General features: G+C 45.4%; 1 protein-coding gene across 2 annotated transcripts in view; it reads right to left on the bottom strand.

The window, feature by feature from the left end:
- Window positions 1–979: 979 nt before the first annotated feature.
- Window positions 980–17,162, bottom strand: part of Tshz2 (teashirt zinc finger homeobox 2) — a 440,107-nt gene continuing 423,924 nt past the window's right edge. For both annotated transcript variants that reach the window (XM_013116678.3, XM_040732660.1), the window contains exon 3: window positions 980–8,928. In XM_013116678.3, the coding sequence (XP_012972132.1) occupies window positions 8,927–8,928 (2 nt within the window). In that variant the 3' untranslated portion in view covers window positions 980–8,926. The remainder of the gene's footprint in view (window positions 8,929–17,162) is intronic.

Raw genomic sequence — 17,162 nt, 5'->3', positions numbered from 1 at the left:
TGATGTTACAGGTTGTGAGTCACCACGTGGGTGCTGGGAATCGAACCTGGGTCCTCTGGAAGAGCAGCCAGTGCCCTTCAGCGCTGAGCCATCTCTCCAGCCCCTCTCAGTGTTCTTTCGAGACATTAATCTAGCAGATGGCCTGGATTTTATCTTCAACATAGTTTCCTTTTGGAATCCTGTGCCTTCTGGCTGGCCCAGCCTCCTTTTGTGCTTCTGTCATTCTCATGACTGACAGGACATAGTGTTGTGCTTGGCCTGACGTCGTGTCTCCTTCCCCTGCAGCCTTCCCTGTCATCTCAGATGGCGGATGACTGAGCCTAGATGTTAGTGCAATTCCTGCCAATAGCTGTTGCTTCTCACAAACCACTGCCCTCTTCATTTGTGGAAGTAACTCTCAGACCTAGCACAAAGCAGGTCCTCAAGAACACACACACACACACACACACACACACACACACACACACACACACACACACACACAACCCCTTGACTCCCGTGCCAGATTGTTCACCCCAATGCCATGCTGTGTTTAGCCCGTCCTGTCCCGAGTGACAGCCACACCTGGAGGAGCACAGCAATGGAATTAGATGGACAGGGTGGCTCTGCAGTTATCATCATTTAACAAGCTCAGGTCCAATGCAGGGAAGCTACTGAGACTGTGAGCCACCTACGTGTCACAGACTACATATCACGTGAGCTTGGGCACTGGGGTCTGCCTAGGCAGCGCGTGTGACGCGGGGTCCCATTCTCCCGGGACGTTAAAGGAAACGGAGGGGAGCATGGACATCTGGAGAAGGAACCGCACCGACAGATGGGAACGAGAGCAGATGCTGAAGGTGGGCCATGGGGGCTCTGAGAGGGAGAGGCCTAACCGATACCCTGCCTCCCCTGGCTTGGTTGAGGGAGGGCGCTTTGCTCCCCTCCCCCTTGCCGCTCTCCTCTCTCGCCATCTTTAAAAACCACACGCAGGCAGAAATCAATCCATCAAATGTCATTACAGATTTATTAAAGTCTGATGTAGAAAGACATTTAACAGTACCATCTCCAGGAAGCATAAGAAGAGCACTTCAAGTCAGCCTTGTGCTTTGAAAATCTAAATATATTTTTATCATATAAATAATTCTTTTCATGTCTTAAGTGCATCTGTGTGTATGGTTTTTTTTTTCTTTCTGCCTCTTCACTCTTTTAATTTCCATCGCCCCCCCCAATTGGCCAAAGTAGAAGTCTGAAATGACGAACACCTGCCAAGCTAATGGTGTGGGGAGGCGCCTCTGCCATCCAGCACCGCCACCAACAGATTCCGGTCAGAACTGTGTGCTCGTGTCTGCAGCATACAGCGAGGGACAGCCTCCAGCAAAATTACCAGAGGACACACCCAGGTCCCTCTGTTTGTAGCTCAGAGTTCCCAAGCAGGTCACCGTGGGGTTTCAGGTGGGAATGATCTATTTTCAATAACTGCTGAGTGGGGAAGAAAGGACTTTCTTTTTTTTTTTTGGCTACAAATAAAAAGAGCTATCATGTTTAAAAATGTAAATACTATACTTATAGACAGCTTTTTGATGGAAATTAGGGGCTTCATACAACCTTGGCGACTATGCTGCTATGTTTTCACAGCAGCTGAAAGTATTATCGGTTATTTAGGGTTTTAATTACATTCTCAAAGTAGAATGATTTTCCTTAAAAAAAATCCCACTCTTTAGATGTAAAAAATAATGACTTTTGTGATATAATTTAAGTGCTTTCTTCATTTCCACGATCAGAATTTATTTCTAGCAATAAAATTGTATTAAAAACTGTCTCTTTCTGCAGGTAACTTTCAGGCAGTGGCAGCATAGGCAGACACATGCTTGAAGTGGGTCCCTACTTAAGTCATTTTTATTCATCAAGGGCCTAATCGGGTCACTGCCGTTGACCCGATTTAAGTCCTAAGGGATATCACACCAGATTGTTTATAGTGAGGGGTGGTGGTGACAGGCTGGTGGCGCTGAGTGACCAAAGAAAAGAGGTCCATCTTCTCTGAAATACTCAACTTTCCACCGGGGGACCATTTCCCAGTCAGACCATGTGCCTTTGGGTGGTGACGAGGTGGCAAAGATCTTTGGAAATTTGCAAACAGTGTTGGCCTTGAAAATGAATTCCAGGGTGTTGAGAAACCAAGGGAAGTATTTTCCAGCTTCCTAGGGAAGCGGGCAATAGGTGCCTGTCTGTTGTGATGAGTCTGTTTGGCCACACGGTGGTATAGTCCTCCTAGTGGAACACTTTTCGTTTTGTTATTTTCATTCTTTTTCTTTTCTCCCCCCCCCTTTTTTCCTCGCCTGTCTTCTTCATTGCAAGGACAATTTATAAGCCTCCTAAACAAGTGAAACATGGTTTTGATTAAAACAGCCTGTTGGCTCAATAATCTGTGTAATTTTAAAAACATCCTTAATGCCGAGGAGGAACACGGTGATGTCAGGAATGGCCTGGGGCCCCATTACAACAGTAACCGAATAAATAAGGAGTAGAGCACAGGGTCATAAAAACAAAATTAAGCTAATGTTTCAAATTTTGACAATTATGAATTCTTCCTCTAAAGAAGACTTAAAAAATCTTTTTTTCTTTTTTTGTTTCCCAGGCACTAGTAGATAAAATACAAAGAGGCTAATTCTACAGGGATGAGTTTGTAGTTTTCTCATGGGGTAAAGCATGCCGTTAGAGGGAAACTCAGGGTTTCGGTTCCTCCTTGGATCCGGCGACCGGATGGGGCTCATGCAGGACGTGGTTCTTGCAATGTCTTAAGAAACCCAGCCCTAATTCTCCCATAAGCTATCGAAAGAGAATGATCAGGGGGAAAATGACAAGCATATTGTTTTTGTTTTTTTCCAATGCAAAATAATCCCGCATTGTGGGCCAGTCTGGTAGAAAACAGAATCATGTAAATATAAGAAAACCTGCGTCCATACACGGCGATTTAGTCAGTATATACAAATATGTACAGCATTGCATTCCCAGCCATCCAGGCTGCAGCAAGCAGAACAGCCCGAATTCCCCCCTCTTCCTAGTGCACCAGCAATCGTGTACACAGCATGCAGGAGAGAGCAGGGGAGTGCACAGGACATTCTACAGGCATGGCTGCAGTCATTATTTATTTATTGAAAACAACTGGTCTGCTTTTGGAACATAAAAATGTTTGTCTCTCTGTCCCGGAAGCAAGCACTTCCCTCCAGAGAACGGATAAATGTGTTTCGTGAAGATCACTCTGACTCCCTCCATACCCACCTGGAACCCAGTTGCCTTTTTTTTTTTTTTAAATTAAGATTGAACTCAAGATCTGGAATGGATGCAGGGGTATACTTCCCAGTTTGTCACACAAGAAGACCGCAGAACCAGAAACACTTGTCCATCACAGGTCAACTTGGATATTCTAGGGGTCTGAAAGTTCATGGTTCACCCTGATGGGATCCAACTCTCAAGAAGCAAGTCCAAAGGGATGAGAAGGTTTGTATCAGAGATCTAAAAATATCTGGCAAGCTGGGATTTTCTGACACGGAAGAACCCTGAGCCAAAGGACACTTTTCTGCACGTTCGTTACATTTGCGGGCTTGGCTCCGACATCTGCAGGCTTTCTCTCCAGGCAGAACGGACACCGTTTTAATTGTTTCTTCACAGACCGATAGAACTTTCTGTCCTTTGGTGTCTGCACACACATTTATAGCTCTGGAATGTTCCAGAAGTCATTTAGGACATGAAAATAGGACCGGACACAGCTCCATGGTCTAGACATAATCAGAGATTGTTCTTTCTATAAATATTAGCCATCGCCTGGGGACAGACAGGCAGACGTACGTTTCAGGTGCAAAACAATTCAGAGAGCATACCGAAATATATTTCCTGAAAGGCTTGAAGGGAGTGCTTAGATTTAGAACTTTTTTTAAAAAGCAATGTATTTTTTTTTTAACATCTCCTGGGGGCTCCAACCAAAGTTATTACTTTTATTTCCAAAAGCTGTTTTAAGCAAATAAACACAGTTCAAGGGGCTGTATTTTGGTCTGTCTCCTTCAAACAGACCTTATTGTAGAAGGCCCTAACAGCAGTCGTATGGCTATTGTCATGTCATTTGTATGCTGAAGGGTGTCAAGTCAGGGTGTCACTTCCTGGAAGAGCTATTTTACTCCGAATATATTTTTCCAAAGGAAACGGACAGTCTTGTTACAGAAATATCATTCCACCTGGTACTAGCATTTTAAAACAGGCCCCTTCTAATCCATAAAACATTCCCACTGTTGCACACCATCCCTCCCCCACAAGCTTTGGGCTGCTTGGCTCATGAATAATTTTTGGAGGCAACTTCTAGGCCTGTTACCTGATCGTTCATAACTATGGCAAGGAGATCTTAGCTAGAGACTGGAAATTGTTTATCTGTGTACGCTCCTGACTCCATCACAGGAAGCCAAGGACATAAGTGGCTTTTATTTTGGATGGTGAGGTCAAATTCTGTCCTGGAAATCCTAAAGATGAATCAAAGTTTTTCCTGCAATGGAAATGCAGCTCTCCATCTAGAGGACGGAGGCTCACATCTCTTCCTCCCTCCTCGGTCTTTGTCTAAAAGCATTTCGTAGGTATTTTGAGCAAGTGCCACACAGAGGAAGGGAGAAAATGAAATTAGCATTTTCACATCTCATGGAGGGAACAAAATAAACCGGAAGTTGCGTTTTGAATTTTCTTGTTGCCTTTGGCCTGTTGAAAGCAGACAGCACCGAGCCTGCCTTACAACTGTGCATGTGCGTGCAGTCTACAGCCTCCGACATATTTCCTTGTTATTACCTGGCATTCGTTTCCACATTAGCGCCCTTTATTCAGAAAAGAGCAGATAATGGGAATATGGCACTCTGTATGTTTTTACTTAATGTGTGTGTGTGTGTGTGTGTGTGTGTGTGAGTACCTGCATGTGTACCTATGTGTATCACACGTGTGCCTGGGGAACTTGGAGGCCTGAACTTGAGTGGCCTTGAGGGTGCTGGGAACTGAACCCAGATCCATTGTAAGAGCAGCTGTTATGCTAACCACTGTGCCATCTCTTTAGCCCTAAGAGATGACACTGTCTCCTCTTCCTCCTCTCCTCCTCCTCCTCCTTTTTCTAACACATTTAAAAATGATCCCCCATCCTCCCCCCCCAAAAAAAGAAAAGAAGGCCTGAGCCCTGTCAGATATCCTGACAAGTGACAAATGATAAAGACACAGAATCTGGGGACATTGTATGACCTGTGTCTTCAGGTTGACTGAAAAGTTTTAGGAGATTCTTATCCCTGTGCTATCCAGACCCTAGAAAATACTGGTGAAATTCATGCATTTCCATATAGGTGTGAACATCTCACACACACACACACACACACACACACACACACACACACACACTCACCTCATACTTTTTCTGGTTTCAAACATGTCACTGTTGTTTTCCCAGTTTCAACAGAATTCAGGGGATTTTGCTCAGGACATTAGTTATGTAAGAGCCAAACAACTAAGCAGGCATATTTACTTTGGGGGTGAGTTTTAAGGGAAATCTATTTGTGGTATGAATGAAATTCCTTGGGGGCTGTCTGGGTGGTCCAATTTATATGGTAGCTTTTAGTCCTTAACCTATTTGGAAGCTATTTTTTTTTTCCTTGCATGTTTTTCACAAAGTAAAATACCTTATTGTGAAAATACTAGGATTTTGACCCTCTGTGGACACCGTCCTCAGATGTCTGGTCAGTGGCTGTTTTGAAACAGTGATGTTAAAAACACGAGGGCCAAGATGTCATGGTGACTGCTCACTGTGGTGCTCCTGCTTCTAGTATACACACAGTAGGTGCCTAACAAGGCTGCTTGAGTGAATCTGCTGACTAAATTGCTTTTCTTGTTGGGTCTTGTGCTGTCAGGGCTTATGATGTGATTTGTTGAAATACATAAGATTTAAATATAGTATTTTTTCCCCCTTTTTTTAATGGCCTCTTCACGTTTTAGCTGGTTGGTGGCCTTAGCTGGGAGGAGGTTAGGGAAGGGAGGGCTACCTCTCATTGTCTCTGATCAAAAGGGTGGCTGGAGAGTGGAGGTACTCAGAGGCAATTTGCATGATATTTGCATATCATTCCCCCTCCACTTCTGAGGCTCCAGTTTATCCGAGGAAGGGAGGAAGTCGTTTGCAAGCAGATAAAAACATTCTCCTGGAGTTCAAGCTATTTCATTCTTTCTCTCCAGGAAGAAGTTTCTAGAAGCTTCACAGGCTTGCCAAATGAAGACAGGCCCGGTGTCTAGAAATATACGGAGAGCTGTGCACGGCATGGTGCCCGCTCAGATCTTGTTTTCTGCAGAGAACATTAACAGCTGTCTCTCAGCAGTGACATTCACAGTTGCCAAGTGACAACTCAGGAGTCTAACCAAATTTATCAATATTTTTGTCTCTCGCCTCCCACCTCACCCCACCAGAGAAATTGCACTAACAGAACCATATAGATTATACTTGAAACGGCAGATTTATTCCTGTTTTATTCTTACGAGGGAAATGGTTACCTAGGAGGTTTGAAACTGTACTGTGCCCTCCCAGGTGGGTTTCAAGCTCAGGGTTTGCTTTTGGTTGGTTCCAAAATCCGAATTATGTGGCTTTGCCTAATAACCCTGGAATGGAACAGGCGGTCTTTATCAGCTTCGAGAACCCCCGTGCCAATGTATTATTTTCTCCCCTTTAATAGAATCTCCCGCTGAAGGACAGTGCTCAGCGAGTCCACCCTTCAATCTTAACCCATCCGAAGACGGTCCTTTCCAGCTGAGTTCCGTTCATTTCTGGTTGAACAGGTTAAGCAGACAAACCTTTCTGTTCTCAATTCACTTTATGATCCTCCCATCATAAAAAATAATATCAGCACCTTGCTTTTCATGTCAGAACTACATCTGAGCCGCTGTTCCCTGTGCCGGTGAGTAAATCCCATAAAAGCCGCCCCATTGTACTGTTGTTATTTTTCCTTGTGGGTGATTGATTGATGGATGAGTGCTGACACTTCAATGAAGCTATTCCGCCTGCCATCTCAATCCGATGATGTGAGGGGTATATTTTCCGTCCATGCCTCATTACTTCAGAATGACATTCCTGGAACTTCATTTACTTTTCCCCTCCTTCCCTGAAGCACCATATTTTTCCCCATCTAGGTTATGCATGCCATAAAAAAAGCAATTTGCTATTATATGTGGCATAAGGGCAACACTTTCCTTAGGAGGTAAATAAGTTTTTTTTTCCTTTTTCTTTTTTTTTCCTTTAAATTTTATTTTTAAATCCCAGGGTTGAATTTAGGGATCATGTCAAAATTTCCAAGACATTTCCAACAGGCAACCTTTGTAATAAATGGTGAAAAGGATGTATTTGGCTTCATTTTGTCACCTTTTTTTCCTCTCTTTTGGATAACCTTGGTAATTAAAACGACAACACAAAATAGTCGTTTGTTTCAGAATATTGTGCTGAGAATACTTTAAATATTTCACCTATAGCTGAAGAGCAATTTACAGTGCAATCCAGATTTTGTTGTCCTATGAGAATAAAGGACTCATTGTTTAAATGAAATGATGGGTTTATCTACTATAGATTACTCTCCATTGTGCAGAAAATACTCAGCCAGAATACCATATCTTCCCCTGTACTTCCAAACTGTGTACTAGGTCTATGAGACTTTAATATTAGAACATGCTCGTAGCTTTTCCAAGTTGACTTAGGACCTGATTTTAATCTGTGTAATACAGTATTCCCGTTAATAATAACGTGTAATTAAGACATCCGTTAAAAAATCCATAACGTTAATTTAATGGAGAAAATCTAATACAGTTCTATTGGAATTTTTACGTTAAATTAACTTTAACGGGCTTTTAATGGATGTCTTAATTAGATCTCATTATTAACGGGAATATTCCACAAATTAAAATTGGGCCCCTTAAAGTTTTAATGAAAAAAGTTGCCGGAACACGTTTAAAACAGACACCCCGTTTTCATGCATTCTTTCGGGCACAGAGGAGAAGTTGCGTTTGCGAGGGGACAGGCCCTGCACGGAGAGAGAGCACTCCTCACAATGCCACCTTGCTTTCTCCTGGGTTCTACTCTGCACCGCTCCCAGGCTGCCAGGCTCACCGGACAGTGGTGCATGCTGGGAGCTAAGTTTACAAACCACTCAAGACACCCACTTGAGGGTGCACAGTCTGGCACCACCCGGGGGGGGGGGAGAAAAAAAGCTCTTTGGCAGCCACATGGTTAAGGATGTCTGTTCCAACAACTTTCGCAGAAGATGAACATGGTTGGGAGGTTTTCTTGGCTCAAACTCTGGTTTAACTTAATAACTCTTCCACTCTGCAGTGATTAATGGCTCCCCTGTGCAGGGGCAGGACTAGGGAGGCCAGGTGCAACCTTAATTGTTACACTGAACAGAAACATTTCCTTTAGACAAACGTTCCCAGGTGGGTTATAAATAGGGAGTGGACGTTGCTGTGAAAAGTAAGCCCCCAAGAGCAGCCCACTTGGACATTAAACTATGAAGAGTGATGTGTCTCCTCCCTTTCCTGTTACAAACTGACAAAATAAGTGCGTCAGCGCCCCCAGTCATTATTTTTCCTCAGTGGCACTTCGTTTTTTTTTTTTTTCCTGACAGCGAAAAGAGGACCTCAGAGATGCAACAGCCCCGTTGCAGTTTATCAATGAAAATCTAATATTGTCCATAAGGAGAGAAGTGGAAATCAATACTTCATTACCAAATTGTTAGTGAGGACGAAGAGAAACGGTTGGTGGTTTTTTTTTTTTTTTTTTTTTCAGTCTTCTTGGAGCAGGGCGTCAGAAGGAGGTCAGTGGTCCAATGTCAGAAGCAAGGGTGCAACGGAGAAGGGCTGAGTGGGGGAGATCCGGGCGGGAAGATCAAGGCTAAGGCATTTGTCCTGTGGAGAGAGTCGGACAGAGAAAACAGCGTTATTTCTAGAGGCATGGCATGGGCGACTACCTTCTCCAGCTGGCTGTTTGCCCCGGCTCGCTTTCCACGGCTGCGATGACCAACAGTGACATGGGGAGGAGCGGGTTTGCTCGGCTCCCACTTCCCCACCACCCTCCATCACCGAGGGAAGTCAGGACAGCAACTCGAAGCAGGAACCCGGAGGCAGGAGCTGGTGCAGAGGCTGCCTAGGAGCAGCACGGCTCACTGGCTGGCTCCTCACGGCTTGCTCAGCCTGCTTTTTGGATGCAATTCAGGACCGACCACCTCTTTTATGTAACTATGGCACCACTTGCAGTGGGCTGGACTCTCCCACATCAATCATCAGTCAAGAAAAAGCCCCACAGGGCAATTTGATGGGGTCATTTTCTCAATTCATGTCCCTTCTTCCCAGATGACCCCGGCTTGTGTCAAGGTGACAAAGTCCAAACAAGAGGGGCCAATTTAAGAATGTTTCTTGGAGATCCACCATGGAGGGCTTCACCCTCCCTGGGGATCGGAGTATAGGTTGGGTGAGGGACTGGGGGGGGACTGGGGAGGAGGGATGGGGAGGAGGGAAGGGAGAGGGAACTGGGATTGACATGTGAAACAAACGTGTTTATAACTTAAATAAAAAAAGGGAAAAGAAAAAAAAAGAATGTTTCTTTTAATAAATGTGAAACCCGATCAAAACATTTGATTTATTTATTTACTTCTAATATTATACTAAAGAATTGTTTTTAAACAAGTATTTGTTTATTTATAGTGCATGCACATGTGTGTGAGCATGTAAGTGTCTATGAAATATAGGTGCCATGGCACACATGTGGAGGTCAGAAGACAACTTGCAACTGGTCCTCTCTTTTGACTATGTAAGTTCCAGGGTTCAAACTCAGGTCGTCAGGCTTGGCACCTACTGAGCCCTTTCGCTGGCCCCTATCAAAAGACATTGGCATAAGGGAGAGACATACCCAGGCTAGACAGTAAGCATTGATATATCCACAGTAGCTACAAGGCAGAAGCAATCCGTCATCGGATGGACGAGTAAATAGAATAGAGCAATACATGCAATGGAATACTACTCAGCCTTTAAAAGGAAGGGCAGTTTGGCCATTCTACAACGCGCAGGGACAACAAGGAAATGATGCTGAGTGAAAGGAGGAAGTCACAAAGAGACAGACACACACCATGTCTACCTGGTACTTTTAGTGGCCACGACATTTCAGTTTTGCAAGATGACAAATTCTGGAGACGATATTTTTGGTTGTGCAACACCGCGAACAGCACCAAAGTACATGCTTAAAAATGGTGAAAATGGTAAATTTCATATTATATTTCTTTTACTACAATTGAAGATATGCAACCCAAATTCCACTATAGAGGATTTCTGGAGAAATGTAACTTGTGCTCTCCCCTCAGGGAGGGCACTCAGCTACATCTCCATTCCCATTTGCCTTTTTCCCATGTGTTTTCTGAGGTCTGCTTGGCCATGGTGCTGTCTAGTGCCGCCTGTCTATTTTCCAGTGGAAGACATGCTTGGGGACAGCAGCTGAAATTTCTGTCTGATGACATGCAGTGTGGCTGTAGCTTTCTAAACCATGCTTATCTTCTTGGCTGTGGACTTGATTTCCGGCTTCCGTCAATGGTACAAAGCATCCGGACGGCTGTTTTAATGCCCAGAGCTTTTCGGTATGTTAGAGTGTTCTTGTAGGCTTAACCTCCTAGGTCTAGCTCTTGAGTCAAAAGAAGGGAATGTTTTTTGTGGTGAGAAAATGATATTTAAAATGAATCGGAAGGCCAGGCATGATGTCTGAGTGGCTCAGCACTGAGAGTGGCTGAGTTGTGAGTTTGAGGCTATCCCCGGCTACGATCTCAAAAACCAAACCCTGAGTAAAATGGCTCAGCAAGGAATGGCTCTTGCGTCTGAGCCTGACAGCCTGGGGCTCACACAAAAGGAGGGGAGAATGAATTCTTCTAAATTGTCCTCTGGCTTCCACATTTGTGCCCTGACACATGCACCCCTCCCCTAACAGAAGTAGCTGTAATAAAAAATTCTTGAGAAGGAAGAGAGGAAAAAGCAAACAGCTACTGAGCAGTCTTTTCCCCTCTTGCTGTTATATTCGCTGTGAATAATCTATCAGTTACCTCAGCTTGCTACTCCTGGAGGTGTTTGTTCATGTTTGATTTCTTTACTTACTTTTAAAAAAAAATTAAAGTCAGGGTTCTCTCCCTTTCCTCTTATCCTGGAACTCGTTCTGTAGACCAGGCTGATCTGAAACTCACAGAGATCTGTCTGCCTCTGGCTCCTGAGTGCTGGGATTAAAGACATGCACCACCACACCTGGTTTGCAGCAGGAGCTCTTTTTTGGGGGTGGGGAGAGTTAAAGATTTATGTTTTTATTATGTACAGTGTTCTGCCTGCGTGCATGCCTTCATCTCATTATAGATGGTTGTGAGCCACCATGTGGTTGCTGGGACTTGAACTCCGAACCTTCAGAAGAGCAGCCAGTGCTCTTTACCACTGAGCCATCTCTCCAACCCACAGTAGGAACGCTTAACAGCCACAAGTTATTTACTTACGCAAATTATTTATTTACTGTATGTGTACAGGAGATGTGCATTTGGAGTCTGGAGGTCAACCACAGCTGATTTTTTAGTCAAGCCCCCTCATTAAGATGAGGCTCACCAAGTAGGTGAAGCTGGCTGAGTGGGGAGTCCCAGGGATCTGCTGGTCTCTTCCCCAGAGCTGGGATTATGAGCATGCACCACCATGCCTGACTTCTGATGTGGATTCTGGTGATCCAACTAGCGCGTTCTCATACCTGCATGGCAAGCAGTCCACTAGCTCAGCTATTCCTCCAGCCTCTTGTTAAGGTTGGAGTTGAACACTTGCTTCCCAGCTAGTGAGAACTGTGTTGGTGGCTTTGAAGCCTCATAGGGATAGGAGTTAGTTGATGGGTTTAGGACACAAGGCCCAGGCCTTTGGAAGCTGCCTGGCCCTGGCTTCTGGTCCCCTTTCTGTTTCTTGGTGCTATGATTTGAACTGCTCCTGCCTTGTGGAGGTCCCAGGATGACTTAGCTGCCTTGGCATGCCTGCTTGCCTGCCTGTCTCCCTCCTTCCCTCCCTTTTGCCCTCTCTTTTCTCCATCCCTTCGTCCCTACATCCCTCTGTCCCTCCATCCCTCCTTCCCTCCCCAGGACAGACTGAAGTCCTCTGCAAGCAGAATAACTCTTGCCTACAAAAAGTTGTTTCTCCCAGGTTGGTCCAAGTGACCCAAAAGTAATGGATGCTGATAGGGGATGTCTTTCTGTACGCTGTGAATATGTATTTCTCTTATTGGTTGATGAATAAATGTTGATTGGCCAGTAGCTAGGCAGGGAGTATAGATGGAGCTACCAGATGAGAATTCTGGGAAGAGGAAGGCAGAGAGGAGCTGCCAGAGAGAAGCCATGTAGCTGCCGGTAAGCTAGGATGCCGGGCATTCTCTGGTAAGATAAGGCCATGTAGAAATATACAGATTAATAGTTATGGGTTAATAATTAAGAGAGAGCTAGCCAATAAGAAGCTTGAGCCCACTGGCCAAACAGTTTATAATCAATAGAAGCCTCTGTGTGTTTATTTGGGACTAAGGGGCTGTGGGACCTGGCCAGACAGAAAACCTGTCTCATCAGGATGCTCTTGTTACTATTAGGGAATGATGCAAAGTGTTAAACACCGGAATCCTGAAAATTTAGAGGCATTTCTCCAGGACCATCTCAGAGACTTGCTTTCAAATCCCAGATACAAGGGTCTTGTATTACAGTCTAGCTATGAGGCTGGTCCCTGAGAGAAGCCAAACATGGTGCTTCATGACTGTGATCCAAGGATCTGAGAGGCGGAGGCAAGAGGGTCAGGAGTTCCAGGCCAGTCTGGATGACTTAAGACCCTGCCTCAAAACCAACCAGACAAAAGAAGTCCCTTATATCCCACCATGGAGAGACGGAAGGCAAGGCATCTATGGAAGGTCAGTGTACTGTATCGATGGTGGATGGGGACTTGCATCTTAAGTCATTTGAGGCCAATAGGTGGCATTCCCCCATCCCATTAACTTAGAAGACGGAAGCAGAGGAAGAGGAGATGAAGTACTACTCCCCATTTTTTCTGTAGTCTCCTCCGGAGGGGGGGGGTCTGTAAAATAAGATCCTAGAAGAAAATTAAGAAACGTCATTAAGAGTGTTCCTTTCTCTTCTGTTGCACTGGATTACATAAACTAAATTAAGGAAGAAAGAAGCCAAAGAAAGTGACATTGGCGACTCACAAACCTCTGTTGAAACCCCAGCTTTGTTGCTTCAAAAGCCCTTTTCTACCCCCTAATATGTTGTGCTACTGTGAGAAACAAATAATGGGAATAAATAAAAAATTAATTACACCATCTAAAAAGTCACTGGCTGTATTCATTAAGTAGAATTTGGGAGGGAGAGTCAGGCAAAAAAGATAGCTTTATTTTCATATTCATTAAGGAGCCACCAACAGATGTTTAGAATTATCTATACTTTAATTTGGCCACTGTACTGGCTAGCTTAATGTCAGCCTGACAGGAGCTGGAGTCATCTGAAAAGAGAGAGCCTCAATTGAGAAAATGCCTCTGTAAGAGCCAGCTGCAGGGCGTTTTCTTAATTAGCGATTGATGGGGGAGGGTCCCACTCACTGCAGGTGGGGCTGTCCCTGGGGTGGTGGTGCTAGGTTCTGTAAGAAAGCAGACTGATTAATCCCAGCACTCGGGAGGCAGAGGCAGGCGGATCTCTGGGAGTTCGAGACCAGCCTGGACTACCAAGCGAGTTCCAGGACAGGACAGCCTTCAAAGCCACAGAAAAACCCTGTCTCGAAAAACCAAAAAAAAAAAAAAAAAAAAAAAAAAAAAAAGAAAGCAGACTGAGCAAGCCATGAGAAGGAAGCCGGTAAGCAGCACCCTCCACAGCCTCTGCATCAGCTCCTGCCTCCTGGTTCCTGCCCTGTCTGAGTTCCTGTCCTGACTTCCTTCAGTGATGGACTGTGATGTGGAAGCCTGGTGTTTCATCACAGCAACAGTCACCCTAACAGGACAGCCACACTAGCTTTTTAAATCCTGTGGCAAACCGTTTGGATCAGTGGCTGCTTTCCCCAGCCCTTGCTCTATCCTGCCTGCATCTCTTGCTCTTGTTGGGACGCCCCAGTCACACTGCATCAAGAAGCACTTTGTGATGGCTGGAAGGGGATAGATGGAGGCTGGGATGTTAGGTCCCCAGTACTGTGAAGAGCCTCCCACCGGGTGGGTGTGGCTTCTCACAGCACAGAGGTTTAGGGGAGCTCACTGCAGGTCTGGTCTCCTCTCAACACTGCCCATGTGTGAAGACCACACATTCTACCCCGAGATTGACGGGCTGTTGAGCAACACCCCTGGCAGTTCCACACAGGTTCCCATGGCACCTTGCTTTCAAAGCACATTCATGTACACACACACACTTCTGGAATGGACCAAGGCAGAGGGGTCTGGGTGATTTTGCTTCTGTGGTGAGCAGTTTAAGGGGCATGTGACAATTGACTCCTGTTGTAGGTCTCCTCAGAGCTATTAGGCTGAAAATGGAAAACACAAGTGAAATACTAATGTTGAAAATAAAAAAAAATCATTCAAGAAAGAGACTGTGACAAAGAGACAAAGGGAAAATGGAGATAGGGACTTTTAATGGTGCCATCCTCAGAGAAACCGCAGTTAATATTTTTCAAGTTGATTTACAGTTTGAAAATCCAAATTGGCTCCCTCTCATTGCTTGGTCTCACCATCAGTGCTTCATTTAATTTCTCCTAAGAGAAATCTCTCCGTGAAGAAACCCTTAAACTTTGGTGGACAAATTTCCCTTCTTGCAGAGAACAAGATAATTGCTTAAGTGCATGTAATACTCTGATATTCAGACACAAATTCATGTGGATCATGCTTTAAAAAATCTCTCTCATTTTATCATGTGCCCCAGACTGGCCTTGAACTTGGGCTCCTCCATAGGTGGTTGTCACCACATCCAAATCCCCCTGAACTCCCTGCCTCCTGCAAAGAGTGTCCTGGAGTCCAGCTTGGCCTTAAACGCACTATGCAGCATAGCCATGGATGACCGTGAACTTGTAAATCTCCTGTTTCGGTCTCCCCAGTTCTAGGATTCCAGGAATGTGGTACCATACCACTTGATGCAGCGCCGGGGAGAGAACCTGGGTCTTCATGCATGTTAGGCAAAGCGCTCTTCCCAATGAGCCACATCCTCAGCATCCACCCACCCCCCATGGCCTTTGTTAATTCTTTTCTTCCACTTAAGTTTGTTTCTACCATTGAAAACAGAGACAAGTCAGAAGCCCCACCCCCACAAATACAAGCACACGCGCACACACACACACACACACACACACACACACACACACACACACACACAGAGTTTCTATGTGGTGGGAGGAGGAACTCTTTCTTTTCTTTCCTCAAACAACAAAGGGTTGAGTCATTTAAAATCATTTAGCACATCAGCAGAGGGTTGTGGTGGCCATCCGGACCCATCATAGTGATGTGATTTTACCGATGTCAACCCAGCCTTCCTTTTCAGAGGCTTAGGGTCCCTGAAGTGACTTAACCAAGGTGACTTGATTGTAAGTAAAATGGATTATTCTAATATTCAGTATTCAAAGCTGGGCGGTGATGGTGCATGCCTTTAATCCTAGTACTCAGGAGGTACAGGCTGGCTGATCTCTGAGTTTTAGGCCAGCCTGGTCTACAGAGGAAGTTCTAGGACAGCTAAGGCTACACAGAGAAGCCCTGTCTTGAGCACCCCTAATAAAACATAAAATGAAAAAAAAACTATAAAAAATATTCAGGGGCTGGAGGAATGGCTCGGTGGTTAAGAGCACTGGCTGCTCTTCCAGAGGACCTGAAGAGTTCAATTCCCAGCACCCACATGGTGGCTCACAACCATCTGTAATGAGATCTAGTGCTCTCTTCTGGCTGCAGGCACACATGCAATCAGAACACTGTATACGTAATAAATAAATAAATCTTAAAAAATTAAAAAAGATATTCAGCATAAATATATATTTTCTTTATTTCAAAGCCTTTGCTCTTGGGCACAGACCAGCTGTCCCTGACGTCAGTAGGATCTGCACCCGGAGCCCAGAGCTGCTCTGTAAAGGGCAGTTTCATCCCACCCTTGAGGAGGAACACAAACTACTGTTATTTATCTGGACAGTTTTCCCCTTGGAACAGGGGAATATGAATGACAAGCTAGCTGCAATTGCCACACTGGAAAAATCTCAACTTTTGAACTTCCTTTAAAGCTTGGCTTGTAATAAATCTCACAGGTGTGTCAGACGGGTGATAGACACGCCAGGACCCGAGCCTGGCAGGCGACTGCCCATGGTTGGAGGTGGGGACCTCTGCCTCCTAGCACCATCACATAGGAGCTGCTGATTCATGCCCCTGGTTTGCCTCCTTGGTGAGGCCCTTGTTAGCTTTCTGTAGCTGTGACCAAACTCCTGACTGAAGAGCTTAACAGAGGATTTCTTCTGCTTAGTGTTCCCAAAGGTTCGATCTTCATGGCGGAGAAGATGCCAAGGAAAAGGGGATGCAGGAAGGGGACAAGCTATTGCCCTCAAGGACACACTCTGGAGACCTGCTCCCTTCAATGGTCCCCTTCCTCCCCCTCCCCCCACTTCACCACCCCAAATAACGTGCCAATTCTGAACCCATTAAGGGATACATCCTTTGATTAGGCCTCACACCCAGAGGTAGGCATTAGTAATCCCCTAGGCGTTTCCTAACCCTGACCGGTAAGGATTAAGGTCTCTCCCTGAGCTATCCCAAATGACTCACGACCCTCTGTATCTCTGTGTGCCAGACGGCTGCCGAATAAACCGTCAGAGACAGGGTAACACTCCCGGAACGCCAAGAGAAACGGCAGGAGAGAAGACAGAGGGCCCCCTGGGAGCGGGGCCAGCACTGTCACCAAGTGCCACCAGTGACCTCACTCTAGTGTCAGCTGAGAACTAGTGGCTGTGCAGACCTCTTTCTTCACTCTGGCTCTTCACCCTCGGGCTGCCCAAGCAGTTAGGAAGCCGGAATGAAAGGGTCGCCACGAAGCTTGGCCCGCTGCAACCTTCCTGACAGCCAGCGACGGGAACATGGAATCTTAACTGCTCAGTGGTTATCCCTGACTATA

Source organism: Mesocricetus auratus, unplaced genomic scaffold (genome assembly GCF_017639785.1).
Source record: "Mesocricetus auratus isolate SY011 unplaced genomic scaffold, BCM_Maur_2.0 Super-Scaffold_100028, whole genome shotgun sequence".
Lineage (NCBI taxonomy): Eukaryota > Metazoa > Chordata > Mammalia > Rodentia > Cricetidae > Mesocricetus > Mesocricetus auratus.
This window is presented reverse-complemented; position numbering and strand designations above follow the sequence as displayed.